Here is a 24859-nt window from a genome sequence, read left to right on the forward strand (position 1 = left end):
TAAGTTTCTGACAGCCTTTTTGTTGTGCCTTTCTGCGACTCAGCGTCTCCGCTATATGGTGAGTAGCAACTATTCTTTTCATAATACTGTTACTTTGTCTGCAGTCTCAAACAGAGTTTGTCCAAACAAGCTCCAAAACATTGCAACAAGCATTTGATGTTTTTCTGTTATCAACAGTACTTACAGCATGTGAATCAGAACCATTCTTGCACATTAATAACATTTATGAGAGAAAGCTTATTGTTTCTCTTATGTTGATGATGGACTAGTTATCTATAGATCAACAAGATGATAAAAAAAGTTAATTTTGAGGCAATTTCAAAGACAGCATCATACTATTCCAGTTTTGAAACTCAACTTTTTGAGGATGGTGCAATAAAAATAAGTCAGAAAGCATATGCAATAAATTTACTGAAATGGAAGTCTTGAGGAATGCAAACTTGTTGTGTCACATACGTTAAAAGAACGCGATTTTGAAAATAAAAGTCATTGGAACAGATAAAAGTGATCCCCCTTATCACCATGAAGTAGGAGCTAAGATATATCTGATGACTGGAACAAGACTAATTTTGCCTGTAGTGTAATTTTTCAAGATTGCATGAGTCTGAGGAATAATTAATGGTCCAAATACTAGCAGTAAAATATTAAGGTGCTATAGTAAGCAGATGACAACTATATTATGAAAACATATTACGAAAAAAATAGACTAATGCTCACCACATAGTGGAGGCATTGGGTCAAAGACAGGTAGAATTGAATAGACTGCTGTACATTTAGCTTTTGGACAAAAAAATACTTCTTTGAAAACACGAATCTTAAATGTTTAGCAGTCTTTCCATTGGGCCTGTCAGTGACTAAACATCTCCTCTATGTGGTGAGTAGGTGGTAAGTTCCTATGGGACCAAACTGCTGAGGTCATTGGTCCCTGGTGAGTAGCAAACTATACCTCTTGATAATATAATGTAACTGGATGGATAAAAAGTCTACTCACCAAGTGGCAGCAGGTGAACACACATATAAAAAATGTTTTACGTATGCAAGTTTTCGGAGCCAGTGGCTCCTCTTCTGGCAGTATGGTTTAAGGGGAAGTATTAGGGGTGAAGGAAAAGGACTGCAGTGGTTTAGAAAAAGTGGTAGAGTTTGGAAAAGTCACCCAGAACTCCAGGTCAGGGGAGAATCACTGGAATGCTGCTATTCCGTCCCAAACTTTGGTGTACAATGACTGGCCACTCAACACCAGGAATTGTCACTGCACATACTGGTGGCACTATTTCATGGCTAAGTATATCTAAACCCGAAGAAAAGGGCACTGAACGTTCAATAGATTTCAACACAGTATCAATTACTGGCCATCATGACACAATATCTGACAAGACTAACCAAGAGTGTAAATATAGTAGTAAAGTAAAGCAGAATGTAAGTACACACACACACACACACACACACACACACACACACACACACACACACACACCTACCTGTGCCCTACATTGTGCCAGGTCCAATTCGCCAAGTGTGTGTCCAGCTGACACAATGTAGGGCCACAGATGTGCCTGTGCATGTGTGTGTTTTGTGTGTAACTCATACTGTAGCTCCACAAGGGATTTATTCCAAAAGCTAGCAAGTTTTCTTTTTATTTTACAAGTGCCTCTCAATGACTCAACACTTCTGCTATACAGTGAATGGTCTCATTTATTCCTAAACTATTTACACAAGACCAAGAGTTATTTTTAAGTGGTAAAATTGGACTTAGTTAAATGAACGATTTAATTTAACTTTAAATAAATAAAGGAAAGTGTTAGAGTTATACTGGCTTTCTAGTTTTAAAAAATTACTCCTTGCTTTGATAAAAACTCTTTACAAGTAGTATGATTTAATACTCTCTGAAGTTAGTAGAAGTAGGGCAATTGTTTATGCAATTCTTATAACAGTGCTGCATTATTTGCTCAAATAAAATACTTTAAAGGAACTTTATCATCTTTACGAATTATAAGAACTTGTATCTACAAGGTCAGCAAAAATTCTGTTGGATCAAGCCACAAATAAAACTAGTGCATCCACATATATATAAATCATAATATCTCCGCCCTATCAATGCATATTAAACACCAGGCCTGTTCACCGATCTGCTTGTGAGAGCTGGTTCATACTCACATGTCAGTAGTCAGCAACTGTCTGGCTCATCGTGACGAACAGTTGTGGAAAGGTGGGTAAGGGAGTAGGAATCAGAACAAAAAGCTCATCAAGAAATACTATTGCCAATGAATCTATTCTACAGCAGCTTATGTTAGCTCTACGAAGATTACATTGATACAAAATGACAATAAAATTAAACTTACATTTCATTTTACTGACGAGACAAAAAATATGGGGCCTCTAAGTATGAACGTGGTATTTCTTATGACTTATGCAGCCACATGATGAACGTCATTTTTGGGTGAAGTTTAAATTGACAACTTGTATTTTGTGACTATTTTATTCACACATTAAATAAACATGTAAACACAGGATGTCAATTAATATTACTTATTTTACTTTTCATTAAAACAGTGATGTCTGGTGCCAGTTTCTGAGCACTGCTAATCTCAAGATAAGATTTTAAGTTGCAGTCTGTGAGTTAGCTTCTGTAGATTTCATTCTCTTCACTGCAGGCAAAAAACTGCTTGCACAAGTATGTAGGCCTAAACATCAATGTAATCATAGCTGCATATTTGTGAAGTCATGGAAATTTATGTTGAGGAATATTTTTATACGAGTTTACAAAACTTACTTTATTATGAAAGTCAGCACCGTGCAACTAACTGTCACACTGTATGTTTATAATTGCCAACTGTAGCTAGGGATTCTGCACTGATGTCTTTTAAATTGATGTTGGTGTGTCTGACTTAGGCTTTGAAGTTCCTAACACAGTCATAATGCTGCCTTTCATTGAATTAAAAAGAGCTACTCTCCACTTTTAAGCACAGGGGCCGTTAAACATATAAGCTTGTGCCTAAGACACAGTGAATTTAACACATGGTCATTCCTCCGAAGACACTGCACATTTTGCACTTCCCCTGCACTACATAATGATGCACGACAGCTCCATTTTACTGCACATGTTCACTATTCAGGATGCAAGCAAGCATGAATATTTGTGTTAGCCTAGATGTCTCCTTAACAGACTTGTTATACGTGATCCTTTCTTTTAAAACCAAGTACACACTAAATATACAGAAACTGCCAATAATGACCATACAAATGCACCTGGATGAATACAGGAACGGGAATTTCTTATCTTTCTGTTACTGCACTAGGCTTAATATGGTGCCACTGAGATGTATTACAAGTATGAAAAATTCCCACTTTCTTGCTATTGCCTTCAGCTCTTAATAGCAAAATTGGGAGAGGCAGGCCTATTGAACAGAAACTTATAAATTAAAACCACATAAAGGTAAAAATTGTATAGTACAGAATACAGAGCTCAAAGCTTTCTAACAGATTACATCAGAGTGCCACACTAGGGCAGACATTAAGATCTCTGTCTCTCCTGACTGGGCATAACATTTTACCCTGTCAAAACAGTTCATTGTAGCATACATTTCACTGCTGAATAAATATTTCTTTCTCGTAGAAATGATTGTAGAATATTCACATTTTTGTGCTTTAATATATAAATGAATTGATGGTTGGCTCCCAGCTACAGCTGTGAAACAATGAAATAAGTTGACACACAATGTCTCCTAAATGTGTGTGTGTGTGTTTTCATGAAATGTTTGTATAGTGCGAAAAACATCCCCTTACCTTATGAGAACTTCTGCGTGCATGGTGAAAAGCAGCTACTTGCTTTGAAGTTGGAGGAGTTTTTGAGGTGCACTACATCTCATAATTAAAAGTTATTCAGTTCACAAATTTGTTCATATCCTACGTTTTTTAAAGTAGTCTGCACTTTTTCTTTTACTACTTCACTTTCCCTTCCTGAGACTTAATTTAGAGATGGTGGCTTGTAGCACAGTAAAGCACAAGAAGTATCTGGTCATTTATTTCATATTCTGGTTGCCATTACATCTATGGAGATGTAGCTAAATCAGCTATTCTGACTGCCATTAGTTCTAGGAAGATGTAGATAAATCATCTATATCTCTCCAGACGTAATGACAGACGTAATGAGGTAAATGAACAGATATATAGAAAAGTTTCATATCTACTACCGTGTTTTTGTACACAACTTAGACAATGCTCTTCGAGGCAGTACTTTGTGATCAAATGTATTTACAAAGCATCTAGAACAACTTCATTAAGGTTTTATTGAGTCATTAATTTTTTCCTTCCCTTCTTATACAGTAATGAAAGTGTTATTGTTCACTCATAACATATTTCCACTTTACAGTTATGCAACTACTGATGTCACCAAACTGTGATTACCAATTTACATAATGTGTGATTTTATTGGTAGTGTGGTATATATTGTCACTGATTACGATAATTTTGGATAGCGTCTCATGATGATGCTAGCATGAGGCTGAAAATGGCAAAAATAAAATAAAGAACATTTAATTAAAAGTGCAATCAGGACTCATTATACTGTATATTAAGTTAAGAAACTGAGCCCATAAGCATGCAGACAGAATGGTCCCTTTAATAACCGGCAGAGTTGAGAAACTGAATTATTCCTTTCAAATGGGTGCTAAAGGCAAGGTCTACTAGTCTGTTGGTATTAGGATATAACAGTTATGTGGAAAGGAAAGAAGGTTAATTTTTTATGTTCCTCATTTTAACAAAGCAGTTTAGCACACATTACATAACTTGTTTTCACCATGATTTTCATTATCTTTTAATGCTTATGAATGGTTTTTATTTTACCTCTCTTCTCATCACATATTTACTGTGTAGGTATCTCACCAGTTTTCCATTCCATATTCAACTCTATATACTCGCTCACTAATTAAGTACATAAGTGCAGCAAAACATCTTCTAAAGTGGTGACAGTGATCGTGAGGGAGGAGTGTGGGTGAAAACTGGTGCTGACACATAGCCTACTCTTCACGAACAGCGCCAAGGAGGCTGACAATCTTAACTCTCCCATCTGACAGACAGATCACCATCAACAGTGTCACATGACATCACTTCATGAGACATTGAGGAGAGGTTTGATATTTAAATCAGGACACTGGCACAGAGTCTGGTGATCAGGAACTTTACGTTACCATCTCTTCTCCCTTTTGCTGGCAAAATACTGGCATTGAAAATTTTTTCCATTACCAGAATTTGAACCGGCTCACCCTTGGGTCAAGCACCACCACACAAGAATGCATTAGCGACATTGCCACAGAGGTGGGTACATAGTTTTGATTGTGTCCATAAATAAAAATCTTTTAACAATCACAGCAAACACAGTCATCTCCAGATGATGTGATGTACTTTATGAAACTACAGATAACCTTTGCTTCATGAACAAAGTCAAGAATTATAAGGCTCTCAATTTAAAACAGTAAATTATACCTACAGTTGTATAAACAGTGAATCAGTGTAGATCCAAGTATAGAATGGATAATTGCTAAGATACATATGTAGTAAATGTGTGATGAAGGGAGGTAAAAATGAACAGGAAATACGTCTATGGGCAAGGTTAATAGGCTATTAAAGCATTTGTACAGTTATTGGTGCATTGGTTAAGATATTCAGTGTCTGAGGAATTTTTCTGTCAATTAAGCATTACCTACAGAAAGTGGAAATGTTGATGCTAGGGGAACCACATATGTCAAAAAGACAGAGATTAACTTTATGGAGGTTTACTTAAGGTCTGTGTAATGACCAAGATCAAGAGGTATTCTTTTGGAAGTTGTAAACAGCTCCTCCTCAAATGTGAGTGCAGAGGAAACTATGTACAAAATGAGCCAGTTCTGATATTCCAAAATATTTTTCCATGTACTCAATAACATATTAACATATAACCAAGTTACCTCATTATCTGATTTACCTACATGTTTAATTGGGAAATTCAGAACTTGGGGCATAAATTATATGAGTTATGACGAGGAGTGGTAACAGAGGTTATGGATAGACTTTCATCAGTGTATCAAGACGTTTAAGATTAGATTAGATTAGATTAGATTAGATTAATACTTGTTCCATAGATCATGAATATGACACTTCGTAATGATGTGGAACGTGTCAGGTTAATAAAAGATGTCTGTACAAGATATTACATTACACAAAATATTGCATGACACTAATGTTTAAGTTGTTGTTGTTGCTCTTTTTTTTTTTGCCCCCCCCCCCCCCTTAATTCTGCCAATGAGTAGAAGGAGTTGTCATCTAGAAATTCTTTTAATTTATTTTTAAATGTTAGTTGGCTATGTGTCAGGCTTTTGATGCTGTTTGGTAGGTGACCAAAGACTTTTGTGGCAGCATAATTTACCCCTTTCTGTGCCAAAGTCAGATTTAACCCTGCATAGTGAAGATCATCCTTTCTCCTGATGTTATAGCTATGCACACAGCTACTACTTTTGAACTGGGTTGGATTATTAACAACAAATTTCATAAGTGAATATATATACTGTGAGGTTATTGTGAGGATCCCTACATCCTTAAATAGATGTCTGCAGGATGACCGTGGGTGGGCTCCAGCAATTATTCTGATTACACGTTTTTGAGCAATGAATACTTTTCTACTCAATGATGAATTACCCCAGAATATGATGCCATACAAAAGCAGTGAATGAAAGTAGGCATAGTAAGCTAATTTACTGAGATTCTTATCACCAAAATTTGCAGTAACACTAATAGCATACGTAGCTGAACTCAGACGTTTCAGCAGACCATCAATGTGTTGCTTCCAGTTTAGCCTCTTATCAATGGACACACCTAAAAATTTTGAAAATTCTATCTTAGCTACAGGCTTCTGTTCAAAGTCTATATTTATTACTGGAGTTGTGCCATTTACTGTACGGAACTGTATATACTGTGTTTTATCAAAATTTAAAGAGAGTCCGTTTGCTGAGAACCACTTAATAATTTTGTGAAAAACATCATTTACAATTACATCACTTAGTTCTGGGTTTTTGGATGTTATTACTATACTTGTATCATCAGCAAAAAGAACTAACTTTGCATCTTCATCAATGTGGAATGGTAAGTCATTAATGTATATCAAGAACAGTAAAGGACCTAAGACCGAACCCTGTGGGACCCCGTACTTGATAGCCCCCCCCCCCCCCCCCCCCCCAGTTTGAGGAATCAGCTGACTGTGTGGCAATATGTACTGAAACATGGAACAAAGGTTGAAAGTGTTATTTCTCCTGTGTCATCTGGACCCTCCAATCCACAGCGACATCACTACATTTAAAAATAAAGACTTCTCTCAAAATGTATGCTATCATCTCATACCATACCTGTCTTCCAAGTGCCCATCTTCCATCTCAGTCTCCTAAACCGTTGTTTTAGCCTACCATCAGGAGGTTTATGCTGTTTCTCTACTCTTTCAATGCATAACCCTCTACTTCTTTGCTCCTCCTCTCCTTTTCCTGACAAAATATGTTATCTATGCTTCATTATTTTTTCTCTTACTCCTTATACATCTTGAACTTTCAGTCCATGTCACCGCCACAGACCCACTCTAGTTCTATTTTAAATACACAAATAGTTTCTCCTCCTTTTCCTTAAATCTGCACCCTTTGTTCTTTCTTGTCATATTTTGTGTAATGTCTTGTTTCTCAACCCCGCCCCCACCCTCAAAAAAACACCATTGTCCTCCTCCTCCATTCAGCCTTCTCATCTGACCTATAATGTCTTTGCTTCCTCGTTTTGACCCCTTTGTTAACACAGTTTCCCCTAACAAAAACCTGTGCATTTCCATTAGGCCTTAATTATAGAAATTTCAATAATCATCACTGGTATTACCATGTTTCCATAAATTCTCAAAGTTCCCTCATCAAGTTCTTTGTATTCTGTCCAGAAGTAGAAGTGGAAGTAGAAGTTTGTCTCATAACATACAATTTCAAGCCATTGACTTGAGGTACAGAAGACTCATCAAAACACCAAAAACTGGTTTACAATTTTCCTTATAATACCAGTAATATAATATACAGTTCTGAATAATTACTTAACTAAGCAGTTAATAATTTTCCTTAAAAAGTAACAGACTTTTAACATTAACAGTGCTATGTGCTTGCTCTCTCCTGCTCAAATTTTCAGGTTGTCATTTATGAATTCTTCTACTGAATAGTAACTTTTCTGCACTAGTTTCTCATATAAGGATTTATTCAGTGTTTCTAAATTTATGCTGAGCAATTCTCTTCCTTTCACTTTGTTATAAATTTTCATACCCATATAATGTGGAGTTTGAGCATAAAGTTTCAAACGGTGGGTGGCCAGCATAAAATTATTTTGCTTTCTGGTATTGTAATCATGTTGAAAATGATTTGCTACAAATAAATCAGGGTTACTGAGTACAAAGATAATCAGCTCATACATGTATAGTGAGGGAACACTTAATATCAACAGTAGTGGGCGACATGATTTTCTTCGCCCTACATTGTACACATTTCTAATGATGGTTTTCTTAAGTTTTAGTATTCGACACATATAGTTCGAGTTACCCCAAAATACAATTCCATCCCTTATTACTGACTCAAAGTAGCTGTAATATACTACTTTTCTTATGCCCATGTTGGTAGCATTGTACAATATTCTCATTGCAACTACTAGGCTATTTAGTTTATTTGGAAGGTACTGTATACGTGATCCCCATGATAGATTTTTATCTAGTTGCATTCCTAGGAATTTCACACAGCTAGCTTCCTGCAAGTCCTGGTTTCTGTGTCTGGCCTGAATATAATTTAATTTTGCTTGTTTTGTTTTAAACTGCATTAACTGAGTCTTTTCCATGTTTAACTTTAACCCATTTAAATCAAACCAGGTATCTAATTTTTCTAAAGCATTTAGAGCAGTTTGTGGAATTTGATCAGTATTGTTACTTTCAATGATTAAAGATGTGTCACTTGCAAATAAAACTGTGACACCCAATATTAAGTGGCAGATAATTTATCTGAAACGAAAACAGTATGGGACCCAACACAGAACCTTGGGGTACTCCATGTGAAATGGTTTTCCATTTCAAAGTATTAAGTTCCTCTCTCTCATGTTATAACCACTTTTTGTCTTCAGTTGGTTAGATAGGACTTAAACCATTCTAATACTGTGCCCCTTATTCCATACTTTTCCAGTTTACAGTGTAGCAGTGAGTGATTCACACTATCAAAGGCTTTTTATAGGATACGAAAAATTCCTGTGGCGTGCAGTGAGTTGTCAAGAGATGAGCTAATTTTATCAACAAAATTATTTACAGCAGATACTGTGGTTTTGCCTGTTTGAAATCCATACTGATTTTTTGAGATTATTTTAAATTTTTCTACGAAATTTTGAATTTGTATGGTGACTACCTTTTCAAATATTTTTGATAGTGATGGAAGAAGAGAGACTGGGCGATAGTTTCCCATATGTTCTTTTGTGCCTTTTTTGAATAGTGGCTTAACTACTGCGTACTTCAGTGTGTTTGGAAAATAACCTTCTTGAAGGGACTGGTTAACTGTTGTAGCTAGTGGCTGTGCAATTATTTTAGGGGCTGTTTTTTTAACACTTTTGTTGGTATCCCATCCCATCCTGCTGATGTTTTACTTTTTAGTGATAGGATCACATTTTCTATATCTTTTACAGTAGTTTTGGAAAAGTACTGAAAAATTCACCATCAAATTGCTCACTGTTGAAGAAATTTACCTTGTCTGGGTACTCTGCGACATTGACATTAGATTTGTTTAAATTTATAAAAAAATCATTAAATAATTCAAAAATTTGATCAGGTTTTACAATAGTTTTATCCTCTATATTGATTTCAGAAATATCATGGCCTCTATCTGTGGCACCTGTTTCAGCTTTGATCACTGACCATAATGCTTGTGATTTGTTTTCACTATCCAATATAAATCTATTATTTGCCAGTTCTTTAGCTGCCTTTACAACATTTTTAAACATATTTTTGTAATCTTTTACATGGGCAACAAAATCAGGACATTTGCTATGTTTTAGTTCCCTATGTAGCTGTCTTTTTCTTGCACTTGAAATTTTTATTCCTTCAGTAATTCACTTTACTTTATTTCCTACATTTTTATGATGTACAGTAAGGGGAAAAGTTACATTAAAAACGTGTAGGCCACGAAAGTAGCACAATTTTCAGAGCATGAAATACTATGATCTATAGCCCACTCCACCTTGTTTAATCTACGATAGAATAAGTTAATATTTTCTCTGCTGAACTGGCGTTTGGTGTAGGTTTTTTTCGAGCAAGGTTCTATTGTTTTTGGCAACTCCATAAACAGGGCACAATGATCAGAAAGTTCTAAATTTAAACAAAACTTATTTGCCTCATTATAAGTGTGATGATGACGAGGTCCCATACTCCTTGACGCAGGTAGGGACAATGCGGGAGACCCGCACTGCTGTACTAGGCAAGGTCCTAGCGGAGGTGGTTTGCCATTGCCTTCCTCCGAATTATTATAAGTGTAATTGGTTAAAATATTATCTATACATGTTGCAGACATTTCGTTTACTCGAGTAAAATCAGTGAAATTTGTGCTGAAACCTGATATTTGAATCATATCAATGAATTTTGTTGAGTTATTGGCTTCACTTGCTAGATCTATGTTGAAACCAGTAGTTATTATGACTCTTTTCTTGGTTTCTTTTTGAAGTTTTGGCAATAAACAGTGGAATTTCAACAAAAATGTTTTGTTATTTCTGTGCCTGGAATTCTATACACAGATAAGATTACAATATTTTGCCCTAACTCCAAGCAGCAGCTTTCAAATATACATTCTTCATTAAGGGAACTGAAATCGAGTCATGCTCTATATTCCACTGATCTTTCCACAAGTATGCACGATCCTCCTCAAGTTAAATTATTCCTACAAAAGCTGCTGGCAACATACAAATTATCAATGTTATTTAAGATTTTGATACTATTCTTAGTAAGCCAATGTTCATTCAAGTATACAACTTTGATATTTGGTATTTCTGACAAAATGATTTTCAAGTCATTAAGTTTTGTTTCTCTGCCATTTGTGTAGTTTGAACTTAACCCATTTATGTTCAATTGCATTACAAACGTGTTGTTACTTTTTTGAATATTCCTAATGGCATCTGTTTTGAAATGCTGTTTGTGTATTTTCGTTTCAACTTTGTTATCACTTTTTACACTCCTATCTCAGCATACTACTTTCCCTTATTAAGTATGATCTCACAGATACCACTATACATATTGCACAATGTTGCCGACCCTAGCCTGTTTAGATGCAGTCCATCTTGTCCTACACATTAATCACTGATAAATTTATTCAAATCCACGATTTATGTCTCTGTGATTAATTAGTTTCATATGAAGTGTAAATCTATCAGTGCAACTTAGACTTTTCGCTCTCTTGAGCAACTTCTCTGATACATCCTTCTGTTTGTTTAAACTTGCTTTCCATCCTTCACGTGGTGCACTTCTCTTGATAAGTAATCTGACTAAACAGTCATTCTTTCCCCATTCCCTTGCAATTGAAGGATTTTTGTGGTGAAAACTTTAAATACAGCATCACTTGTATGCTTGACTAGATTTAATGGGTGCACTCTTTCTTTCTACCTACAATGACAATCCCACATTTATTGCAAATTATGGAGCTTACACTGGGGGATAAAAAATAAAAACAGTCCAAGTTGTTTCACAACAACTATAAATATAATGGAAATTTTTTGCAGGCAAGTTCATTCAAAGGCTTTACCATTTAACCAAAGTTGTAACAATAATGATACTACATTAATTTGTGCTGACAATTCTAGAAGGAAAGGTATACAGATGTAGTCACTGGGCTAGTTCCTAAAGTTAAACATCTCTTTTGTTTCTAATGTATACTCTTATATATTTCCAATGTAAACTCATATATTTCCAACAGACAAAACATGGGAAAATACAGCCCAATTGCTTCTACATGCACAAAGATTCCCATACTTGATGAATACCCACATAGGAACTTGTAAATGTGACATCAATGACAAATTTCTAGGGCCAACTATTGTTAATGCTCTCATGATAGCCAACATTATAAAGAAAACAAGTGAATTAATTAATGTAAAATTAGTCATAAAACCTACTTATAAGAAATTTTCTAAATTACTAGAGTTCAATCAATGTCAAAACAGTTTTGAAAACTCTTTCAAATGGCAAAAAATAGTTATACTGACCTATCAATACGTTAGTCACTCCATCCTATGCAGCAGGATACTAACCTGTTGTTCCAGGTGCATTTGCTGGCATTCTGCTAACATTTCTTTGTGTAAATCAGATTTGCTATCATCGGTGTCACCACTGTCTTCTTCTTCTTCATCATCATCATCTTCTTCTTCTTCTTCATCAACATCATCGTCAACAACACCATTAATTTGATGTCTATTTCCTTTTACTGATTCTGCTGTTGTACCTTTTATTTGTCCATTTTGGGGTTCAGCACATGTCTGATTGCCGAGTTCCTTTGACTTGTCTGAAAAAGTAAATAAACAGCCTGCATTTTTGTGACAGCAAAATGTCAGAGAGTACTGTAACTTTATCTTGAAAATCAAATTTAATATTATAATCGGACTTTGAGCTAGGCATTGAGTCCTAAAAAGTGCTAATACATGTAAAGGGGCAATATGGGTTGTGCTTTATAGATAATGGAATAGGTACAAAGTCACATCAAACTTGGTTTGCTATTCTTCGCACAAATGAAATTATAATGATACCTCACCCAATACATTTCCCAACATCTTCACATGTTCCTGTCACATCCAATTGCCTCTGCCTCTGCAAAGTCTCCCAGCAATTTCTAATCTTACATCATCTTGTTTTCACCATTATATTCATTTTCAAACAAGGAAATCTAATTTGATACTTCAATCCTTCATTACCAGTTTTGTCTGCTGATAAAAGACCCAACTACCTGTATCGTAAACAGTAATAATTACTCAAGAACCATCTTCTGGCACATATTTAATTTCCTATGAACAGCATTAGCTTTAGTGACATCCAAAGACTCAGGCTGGTCTCCCAACTATCATTCAAAATATCATGCTAATGTCTACCTTAGAACAGTTGAACAGTTGTTCCTTTTGGAGAGCTGTCTTCCATGTTCTATTTCCACTGGAATTATCTGTTACCAATATCTTTAACATCTACAGAGCCTGTTTATATAGCTTGATGCACAGCAAGCTATCTTGCAAGACAAGAAGAAAGACAGACCCGGATTGAATTCGAACTGAAGATTACCAACCATTGGCATGATACACAATCTAGCCTTAGTGTAGATTTTAGACAGTTTCCCACACTAGTTTTGACAGATTCTAGGCTGGTATCCAACCTTGACTCAGAAAATAGTTCCCTCCCCTAGCTGACAACTGTACTGACTGGATAGGCATTGTGCCACAAGGTTAGTATAAATACAAAATGTAGAACTGTGTGAGGTATCCCTGGACAATTCGGCTGCAGTGCACCACATTCAGCCTTCCTGTGACTGTATCACCACGACTTGACCACCAGTAAATAAACGCTGGAGACTAAAATCAAATAAAAATGAAGCACATCCAAATTCAGACATGGTATTGGCAGTTTGAAGAAATAAGATATTCATTCAAAGGAAACAGTGCCAGCTGGCCATATGCATCAGCATAAAAAGTTGAAAGAATCCATATTTTGTTTGAACATAGTCCAACGAAATCAATGTACAAAGACAGTATTGGGCTAGATGTGCCATAGTGATTTAGTTTGTCCACAAAATTATGCTGAAAATGAAACCATGCATACAATGGCACCCATATCTATGGTTAAGGGAACGCCACCCCCCTCCCCCTTAGTTCTTAGGGAAAGGAAAAAATATATTATATTAAGGTGTTTTACTTTCAAGAAAACAATTTAAAAGTCAGTATCACATAGTTCTAACATGGTAAGATCTGAAAAAAAAATTTATAGCTACTTGTAAGTCACCATTCGTCTTCCACAATATTAAAGCTACACCATACTCCCAGGCCTAGCGCACCGTCCCCCCCACCCAGAAACTATCATATGGGCACCCATGCACACACAATTCAAATTTTACTATGTCAAATATATTGATTATGCTATAGCAATTGTGAAAGCCATGGAGAAAGAAATATCTGTTGCATGCTTAATTTTTAGCAATGAGGCAACATTACACCAAGTAACAAGGTTAACAAGCATGAAATTTGAAAATATGGCAAAGAAAAATCTTTGCCTATAACTCAATGTCTAGATGACTCACTGGAAGGTAATGTAATCTGTGTGACATCAGCACAAAAATTGTGTGATCCATTTTTCTTCTTTGAGCTAAGGGTTTCAAATATCAGTTACCTGGACATGCTGCCTGCCACAGCTTGATATGGATTCCACAGATTACATCTGTCAACAAGATGGGGTACACCCATATTCTTCCAAACAGTTGGATCGGTCATAATGGACATGATGATGCTGTGTACTGATCTCAGCCAGTTAGATCTCTTGACACCCGTCAGTTTCTTTTTATAGAGTTGTATAAAAGACTTTATGTATGTACCTCTCTTGCTGAAAACAATTCCATAACTCAAAATTCACATTTCTAAATGAACTGGCATCGAAGAGTTTGCATGTGCTTCAAAATATATATGAAATGAAGTAAAGCTTAAAAATTGCTTATCTGACCAAGGAGAGTCGTACTGGAAACTTAAAACTGCAGAATTTTTTAAAAAATTTCTTGTAATTTCTCTGTGATTCTTATTGAAGTATCACACCGCATTACAAGTTTTATCCATTTGAAACTGCTATATTCCTTCGAATTGCCCTGTATTTTCAATGGCAGTTTGTGGCAGACAAATTTAATCTGCAAAGAATTCAAACTTGGAAAAACCCCAAATTGAACAAAAATTAGTTGAGTTCAGGCTATTCTTCCCACTAGTATCATTGCTACCCCCACATCAGAATATGTAAATATCACAGTAACTGACAAACATCATGCCCTTTACAAGAATGTAAACTGCATTACACAGCAAACACAATAATGATGTCTCCCACAACAGAGTTTGAACAAAGGAGGACAATACAAAAATTAAAAAATAAGAAGCCAGGCGGGCATAGATGCAGCAGTCTCTGTTCTCGAAGTGTGCACAGACAGCATACAAACCCATTAACAAACATAATAACTCAGTCCTTTTGTTCATCACAAATGAAAGAAAGGTACAATCCTCTTAGCCATGTAAAATTTGGTATTTGAAGTAGGAGAAGTACAATATTGGCAAATACAGTGTTTGCAAAAGTGGTGCTTAAAGCTATTGACAAGGACGACTGTGTCACAGATATATTCTTAGACTTGTCCCAAGCTTTTGATGCTGCTGACCATAAAATAATACTAAAATAAAACTAAACAAACTAAAAGCACTAGCATAATGGAATTCTAAGCTCTGTTCTCATACTTGTAGAAAATAATAACGAATTAATGAGAGTCTGTCTTTTTGCAAAAACATTATTTTTATTCTGTTAAATACCCAGAAGCAGTAGCTGTAAGACAAATAGGAAAAAATAGTGGTTCCTATCATACCTGGAATATGGTGTCAAAAATCAGAGATAGTTTACAAGTCTGCTGATCATAAATTTATAGTAAAACAATTGTCAGACAGAAACATACAAACATAGTCATTCCTCGGGGTAGTATATCGGGTACAAATCTGTTCCCAATGCATATCATTGACTTTCCTGCCAGTATTATGAAAAGTATAGATCGCTACTCACCACGTGCTGGAGATGTGGAGATGCAGATAGGCACAACAAAAAGATTGTTAAACAAGTAAGATTTCAGCCAAAAGGCCTTTTTCCAAATTAGACCACACAAACAACCACGCGCGCACACACACACACACACACACACACACACACACACACTTATATTCATGCATGTTGTCTGGAAGCTTACTTGTTTAACAGTCTTTTTGTTGTGCCTATCTGCAACTCAACATCTCCACTATATGATGAGTAGCATTCTATCCTTTTCATAATATTGTCATTATCCCATCCTAGATTTTCCATTGTTTCACTTTCCTGAAAGTATTTGACATGAAGTAAAAGTTCTGGTGACAGCAACATTAGTCACTGATAGTACACCAGAACTCCTAAAACAGGAGGAAAATTAAACCTTCATGTATGTTTACAATTGTGCAGAATGTAATACATTAACAGGGAACATAAAGAAAAAAATATAGCATGCACTTCAGCAGGGAAAAAAAATTCTGTCGTCACATTAAGTATAGATGAACGCTGATTGTCAGTTAACATAAAATGAACACACAAAGATACTAGCAGAAAGAATGGGAGCATGTTATACTGTTACGATTCTATAATCGGTTCATAAGAGTTATTTCTTGAGCTAACTATACTATTCCTACATATGATCAATTAAATGTCTACATCTACATCCATAACCCACAAATCACAGTTAAGAACATGGCAGGGGGTATTTCCTTTATAACTGTTATTATGGCTTCTTTTTGGTCCATTTAAATTTGGAGTAGAAGAAGAATGATTGCTTAATGGTCTCTGTGCGCACCATAATTAGTCTAATCTTGTCCTCATGATTCCCACAGGAGCTGTACATTGCTTGAAACTGGTAATGGAAATTTTGTAATAGGCTTTCTTGGGATAGTTTGGGCTTATCTTCAAGCTTTTCTCATTTCAGTTTCTTCAGAATTTCCATGTCATTTTCCCATGGATCATACACCTGTGAATATTCATGCTGCTGTTCTTTCTATGCATTCAATAATTCCCAGAAGTCCTGTATGACAAGGGTTCCACACACTTGAACGATACTCCACGCACAGTGGCCCACATGTTTTGTAAGCAATCTTCTTTACAGATTGATTGCATTCCCCTAGAATTCTAAAAATTACCTAAAGTCTGTTTTAGCTATGAATGAACCTATGACCTATGGGAGTCTTTTCTAGGGATCAAAAGCACAACACATGGACACAGTTTCCAAACTGCAGAAAAGGGCTGTAAGGATAATAACTGAAAGTAGTATCTTGATTCATTGTAAATAACTATTTAAAAAATTGAATATCCTTACTACAACAAGCGAGTAACTCTACCAAATGTCTTGTATATCAGGGGAATCATTAGTAAGTATCTTTCTTATAGTTATATGCATAATCAGAAAAAAAAGAGAGTTAGGACTTACATTTACCTTGGAAAAACAAACAAAAGAACTTGAAACAGCATTTTCTATAAGGAAATAAAATTGTATAATAAGTTCCTCCCCCCCATGAACCATGGACCTTGCCATTGGTGGGGAGGCTTGCGTGCCTCAGCGATACAGACAGCCGTACCATAGGTGCAACCACAACGGAGGGGTATCTGTTGAGAGGCCAGACAAACTTGTGGTTCCTGAAGAGGGGCAACAGCCTTTTCAGTAGTTGCAGGGGCAACAGTCTGGATGATTGACTGATCTGGCCTTGTAACACTAACCAAAACGGCCTTGCTGTTGTGGTACTGCGAACGGCTGAAAGCAAGGGGAAACTACAGCCGTAATTTTTCCCGAGGACATGCAGCTTTACTGTATGATTAAATGATGATAGCGTCCTCTTGGGTAAAATATTCTGGAGGTAAAATAGTCCCCCATTTGGATCTCCGGGCGGGGACTACTCAGGAGGACGTCGTTATCAGGAGAAGAAAACTGGCGTTCTACGGATCGGAGCGTGGAATGTCAGATCCTTTAATCGGGCAGGTAGGTTAGAAAATTTAAAAAGGGAAATGGATAGGTTAAAGTTAGATATAGTGGGAATTAGTGAAGTTTGGTGGCACGAGGAACAAAACTTTTGGTCAGGTGAATACAGCGTTATAAATACAAAATCAAATAGGGGTAATGCAGGAGTAGGTTTAATAATGAATAAAAAAAAATAGGAATGTGGGTAAGCTACTACAAACAGCATAGTGAACGCATTATTGTGGCCAAGATAGACACGAAGCCCATGCCTACTGCAGTAGTACAAGTTTATATGCCAACTAGCTCTGCAGATGATGAAATTATTGATGAAATGTATGATGAGATAAAAGAAATTATTCAGGTAGTGAAGGGAGACGAAAATTTAATAGTCACGGGTGACTGGAATTCAACAGTAGGAAAAGGAAGAGAAGGAAACGTAGTAGGTGGATTGGGGCTAAGAAATGAAAGAGGAAGCCGCCTGGTAGAATTTTGCATAGAGCATAACTTACTCATAGTTAACACTTGGTTCGAGAATCATAAAAGAAGGTTATACGCATGGAAGAAGCCTGGAGATACTGGAAGGGCTCAGATATTATATAATGGTAAGACAGAGATTTAGGAACCAGGTTTTAAATTGTAAGACATTTCTAGGGGCAGATGTGGACTCTGACCACAATCTATTGGTTATGAACTGTCGATGAAAACTGAAGAAACTGCAAAAAGGTGGGAATTTGATGAGATGGGACTTGGATAAACTGAAAGAACAAGAGGTTGTACAGTGTTTCAGGGAGAGCATAGGAGAACAATTGGCAGGAATGGGGGAAAGAAATACAGTAGAAGAAGAATGGGTAGCTTTGAGGAATGAAATAGTGAAGGGAAGGCAGCAGAGGATCAAGTAGGTAAAAAGATGAGGGCTAGTAGAAATCCTTGGGTAACAGAAGAGACAAAGGACAAAATACAAAAATGCAGCAAGTGAAGCAGGCAAAAAGGAATACAAACGTCTCAAAAATGAGATCAACAGGAAGTGCAAAATGGCTAAGCAGGGATGGCTAGAGGACAAATGTAAGGATGTAAGGGCTTATCTCACGAGGGGTAAGATAGATACTACCTACAGGAAAATTAAAGAGACCTTCGGAGAAAAGAGAACCACTTGCATGAATATCAAGAGCTCAGATGGAAACTCAGTTCTAAGCAAAGAAGGGAAACCAGAAAGGTGGAAGGAGTATATAGATGGTCCATACAGGGGCGATGTTCTTGAGGACAATATTGTGGAAATGGAAGAGGATGTAGATGAAGATGAAATGGGAGATATGATACTGTGTGAAGAGTTTGACAGAGCAGTGAAAGATCTAAGTCGAAACATGGCCCCGGGAGTAGACAACATTCCATTAGAGCTACTGACAGCCTTGGGAGAGCCAGTCCTGACAAAACTCTACCATCTGGTGAGCAAGGTGTGTGAGACAGGCGAAATTCCCTCAGACTTCAAGAAGAATATAATAATTCCAATCCCAAAGAAAGCAGGTATTGACAGATAACAAAATTACCGAACTATCAGTGTAATAAGTCACAGCTGCAAAATACTAACGCAAATTCTTTACAAACAAATGGAAAAACTTGTAGAAGTCGACCTCGGGGAAGATAAGTTTGGATTCCGTAGAAATGTTGGAACACGTTTGGCAATAATGACCCTATGACTTATCTTAGAAGAAAGACTAAGGAAAGGCAAACCTATGTTTCTAGCATTTGTAGACTCAGAGAAAGCTTTTGACAATGTTGACTGGAATACTCTCTTTCAAATTCTGAAGGTGGCGGGGGTAAAATACAGGGAGCGAAAAGGTATTTACAATTTGTACAGAAAGCAGATGGCAGTTATAAGAGCCGAGGGACATGAAAGTGAAGCAGTGGTTGGGAAGGGAGTGAGACACGGTTGTAGCCTCTCCCTGATGCTATTCAATCTGTATATTGAGCAACCAGTAAAGGAAACAAAAGAAAAGGTCTGAGTAGGTACTAAAATCCATGGAGAAGAAATAAAAACTTTGAGATTCGCCGGTGACATTGTAATTCTATCAGAGACAGTGATGGACTTGGAAGAGCAGTTGAACGGAATGGACAGTGTCTTGAAAGGAGGGTCTAAGATGAACATCAACAAAAGCAAATGAGGATAATGGAATGCGTACAACCTTCTTTTATGATTCTCGAACCAAGTGTTAGCTATGAGTAAGTTATGCTCTGTGCAAAATTCTACCAGGCAGCTTCCTCTTTCATTCCTTACTCTCATTCCATATTCACCTACTACGTTTCCTTCTCTTCCTTTTCCTACTATCGAGTTCCAGTCACCCACGACTATTAAATATTCATCTTCCTTCACTATCTGAATAATTTCTTTTATCTCATCATACATTTCATCAATCTCTTCGTCGTCTGCAGAGCTAGTTGGCATATAAACTTGTACTACTGTGGTAGGCTGTGGAATCTGTAGCTGTGATACACATTATGTAAACTATTTAATTGGATAGACAAAAAAACCTACTAACCAAGTGGTGGCAGAACACACACATAAAAGAGAGTTGTAATTGGCAAGCTTTCGGAGTCAGTGACTCCTTCATGTAGAAGGGTTGTAGTGGAAGGAAGAAGGGTGAAGGAAAAGGACTGGAGATGTCTAGGAAAATGAGCAGATTTCAGGGAAGTCGCCCAGAACTGCAAGTCAGGGGAGACTTATCGTAGGGGATGAGAAGGAAAGATTGATTGTTGGGGACTGCATCAGACGAGATTTGAAAACCTGAGAGCTTAAAGGTGGAAGGCAGGGTAATAAACAGACATAGATTACTTTTTAAATAGTATGAGTTAATAAGAGTGAAAAGCTAAGTTAATTGTACGTAACAGAGGTGGGAGAGGGGCGGTGGAAAATAGACGGGAAAGACAATGAAACATGTAGAAAACTAAAACGGAGTGAAGAAAGAAGTAGTTACAGTGAAGAAATGTTGAGACCTAAGAAATTAATGTAAATTGAGGCCAGGTGGGTGGCGAGAACAAAGGACATGTTGTAGTGCTAGTTCCCACCTGCAGAGTTCTGAGACTGGCGTCTGGGGGAAGAATGCAGATGGTGCATGTGGTGAAACAGTTGCGAGGTCACATTTGTCACATTGTAAAGCATGCTCTGCAACAGGATATTGTGAGTTGCCAGTATACACCCTCTTCCTATGCCCATTCATCCTAACTGATAATTTGGTTGTAGTATTTAAACACTGGTAGTATGCGAGCACTGTTCAGCCTTCTACATCAGCACAAAGTGGACAAATATACAAAAGTTTAATGCAAAATTAATAAGAGACATACAAGGCAGTAACAAAGGGTATGGAAAAATGTATAACACACTGTCTGTGGGGATTGCACAGACAAAAATATACACATGTAGTATACTCTGGCAAAAACAGAAACCAGCTTGGTTATCAATTAACATCTGAAGCAAGCATCCATGAGATAAAAAGTAATGTGAACAAAAATAAAGGAGTGAAGAATAAAATAGATATTGCATATATAGGATAACAATTAACTGATACCAATAAAACCCTTGGCATCCTCCACCTACAACCTAAAGGACATATCCTCAACCTTCTAGAAGAAAGAGATATCGCTTACAGTCTTAATCATAATCCTGACTACATTAAATGAGTAAACCACACTCAAACATACGTCTATTCTAAGTAATTATGAATATAATAGAGGGAAACATTCCACGTGGAAAAAAATATATCTAAAAAGAAAGATGATGAGACTTACCAAACAAAAGCGCTGGCAGGTCGATAGACACACAAACAAACACACACATACACACAAAATTCAAGCTTTCGCAACAAACTGTTGCTTCGTCAGGAAAGAGGGAAGGAGAGGGAAAGACGAAAGGATGTGGGCTTTAAAGGAGAGGGTAAGGAGTCATTCCAATCCCGGGAGCGGAAAGAGTTACCTTAGGGGGAAAAAAGGACAGGTATACACTCGCACACACACACATATCCATCCGCATATACACAGACACAAGCAGACGGGATTGGAATGACTCCTTACCCTCTCCCTTAAAACCCACATCCTTTCGTCTTTCCCTCTCCATCCCTCTTTCCTGACGAAGCAACCGTTCGTTGCGAAAGCTTGAATTTTGTGTGTATGTGTGTGTTTGTTTGTGTGTCTATCGACCTGCCAGCGCTTTTGTTTGGTAAGTCTCATCATCTTTCTTTCTAAGTAATTATGAGTTACTTAAGCAACACAATGATGCACTCATGCCTATGTCTTTCAAGCTTCCGTAATCTCCAGTATTATAGAAGTAGTTACGACAATGATACTTCCACTCTTTACACATTTATATTTTAACCCAATGCCTCTTGTTCCTCTGTTATCTCTAATGTACCGGAATCTTATTTTATCATGCAATATGTAAAAGAAAATTTTTTTATTAGGTCTGTATTTGTATCTAATCTCGGTTGTCTTAGTTTCTTCCCTGTTTTATTTATTTTCCACCTGCTCATGCACTTTTCTGTTTTGTGCTTATTTTATGATCCTGCAAGGGTGATACCTATAATTTTTGTTCACATTGTGTTTTATCTGCTGAACACAGGCTTCAGATGTTTTGCCACTCTCCACCAGATGTGTATCTTTTTGGCTACACAGTCAATACGAAGTTTTCCTTATTTTCTCATGTATTTAGTTCTTACATAGGTCTGCTATGCTCAGCTCGTAAGCCATCGGGCTGCACCATTTAGTTTCTTGTCTGTTGTACTTATGCATAAATGTGCATGCTCATCTTATTTATTTTCTATGTTGTATTTTATTTGTGTCCCTCCCCATACCTTAGCATTTCTGTTACACTCCCGTGTGTCGCATAGACATGATTTTGATCCCACATGATTGACTGGTCCACCCACCAGATATCCACGACTTAACAAATCACGTGAGTAGTGCCATTAATCACAGCTTTACCTGTGTTTGTCATGTAACTCTGGACTAGTTGTACAATGAAGACATATTATTTACAAATGAAGCAGATTTTTAATTCAGTTAATAAGATCCTCAGTTGCAGATGTTCCCCAAATCAGATTTTTTCTTTTACGACACTATCCATTCCGATTTAGCTTCGCTGGGAATCCACAGCCTCTAAATGTTTAATAAAATAATACATCACCTGTTGTAGGCTGGGTTGTGCTTTATTAAAATTTTACTATCTATTCCATTCAACTGCTCTTCCAAGCCCTTTGCTGTCGCTTATCAAATGAGACATTGTTAACAAGTGCACTTAGTTTTGAAACCCTCTTGAACAAATACTTCATTTCTGTTGCTTACAGCTTGAGGTTATCAGGTTCAGTGAACAGTGCAATGGAATATCTGAGACTAGTCTTTAAAAATACCTTCAGTAAAATGGAAATGACACTCATGTCTCCCAAAGAAGTAGCGTCAATAATAAAATCCTTAAAATCTAAGTATTCTAGTGTGTATGATAACATATCAATGAAGTTAATCAAAGAGTGCTCATGCTAGTTGAGTTCTGTCTTAAGTTATTTTTGTAATCAGTCTCTTATCAGCAGAACATTTCCAGACTGGCTAACGCCCCTTTACAAGAAGGGGGATAAAGACATACCATCAAACTATCGACCAATTTCACTTTTGCCGGCTTTTTCAAAAATATTTGAAAATGTTCAATTCAAGCATCTCCTTAATCATCTGACTGCAAATAATATATTGTTCAAGTCTAACTGCAAATAATATATTATTCAAGGCACAGTTTGGGTTTATTAAGGGTTCTGATATAGAGAAAACTATTTACACTTACAGTGAGTACGTGCTTAATTTGTTACGTAATAAATTAGAGGCTACTGGCATTTTCTGTGACCTGTCAAAAGCCTTTGACCGTATGAACTACAGCATTCTATTAAGTAAATTTCCAGAACCCAAAATGATATTCTCCAAAGTCATTTTCCGTTGTCCTATTCTTCTCTAAAAAAATTGTGTCAGTATTTTGCAAGTATGAGTTATTTAACTGATCGTTCAAAAATATTCACACCTTTCAGCACCTGTCTACATCTACATCTACAGGGTGTTACAAAAAGGTATGGCCAAACTTTCAGGAAATATTTCTCACGCACAAATAAAGAAAAGATGTTATGTGGACATATGTCCGGAAACGCTTAATTTCCATGTTAGAGCTCATTTTAGTTTCGTCAGTATGTACTGTACTTCCTCCATTCACCGCCAGTTGGCCCAATTGAAGGAAGGTAATGTTGTCTCCGGTGCTTGTGTTGACATGCGACTCATTGCTTTAAAGTACTAGCATCAAGCACATCAGCACATAGCATCAACAGGTTAGTGTGCATCACGAACGTTGTTTTGCAGTCAGTGCAATGTTTACAAATACGGAGTTGGCAGATGCCCATTTGATGTATGGATTAGCATGGGGCAATAGCCGTGGCGCGGTACGTTTGTATCGAGACAGATTTCCAGAATGAAGGTGTCCCGACAGGCAGATGTTCAAAGCAATTGATCGGCGTCTTGGGGAGCACGGAACATTCCAGCCTATGACTCACGACTGGGGAAGACCTAGAATGACGAGGACACCTGCAATGGACGAGGCAATTCTTCGTGCAGTTGACGATAACCCTAATGTCAGCGTCAGAGAAGTTGCTGCTGTACAACGTAATGTTGACCACATCACTGTATGGAGAGTGCTACAGGAGAACCAGTTGTTTCCGTACCACGTACAGCGTGTGCAGGCACTATCAGCAGCTGATTGGCCTCCACGGGTACACTTCTGCGAATGGTTCATACAACAATGTGTCAATCCTCATTTCAGTGCAAATGTTCTCTTTATGGATGAGGCTTCATTCCAACATGATCAAATTGTAAATTTTCACAATCAACATGTGTGGGCTGATGAGAATCCGCATGCAATTGTGCAATCACGTCATCACCACAGATTTTCTGTGAACGTTTGGGCAGGTATTGTTGATGATGTCTTGATTGGGCCCCATGTTCTTCCACCTACGCTCAATGGAGCATGTTATCATGATTTCATATGGGATACTCTACCT

At 37.0% G+C, this 24859-nt stretch overlaps 1 protein-coding gene across 1 annotated transcript in view; it reads right to left on the bottom strand.

Moving 5' to 3' along the window:
• The window catches only part of LOC126101359 (gastrula zinc finger protein XlCGF48.2-like), an 86512-nt gene that overhangs the window by 52886 nt on the left and 8767 nt on the right, over nt 1–24859 (bottom strand). Inside the window, exon 2 of the mRNA XM_049912027.1 lies at nt 12304–12554. Coding sequence (XP_049767984.1) covers nt 12304–12554 — 251 coding nt within the window. The remainder of the gene's footprint in view (nt 1–12303; nt 12555–24859) is intronic.

This window comes from Schistocerca cancellata, chromosome 9 (assembly GCF_023864275.1).
Source record: "Schistocerca cancellata isolate TAMUIC-IGC-003103 chromosome 9, iqSchCanc2.1, whole genome shotgun sequence".
Taxonomy (NCBI): Eukaryota; Metazoa; Arthropoda; class Insecta; order Orthoptera; family Acrididae; genus Schistocerca; species Schistocerca cancellata.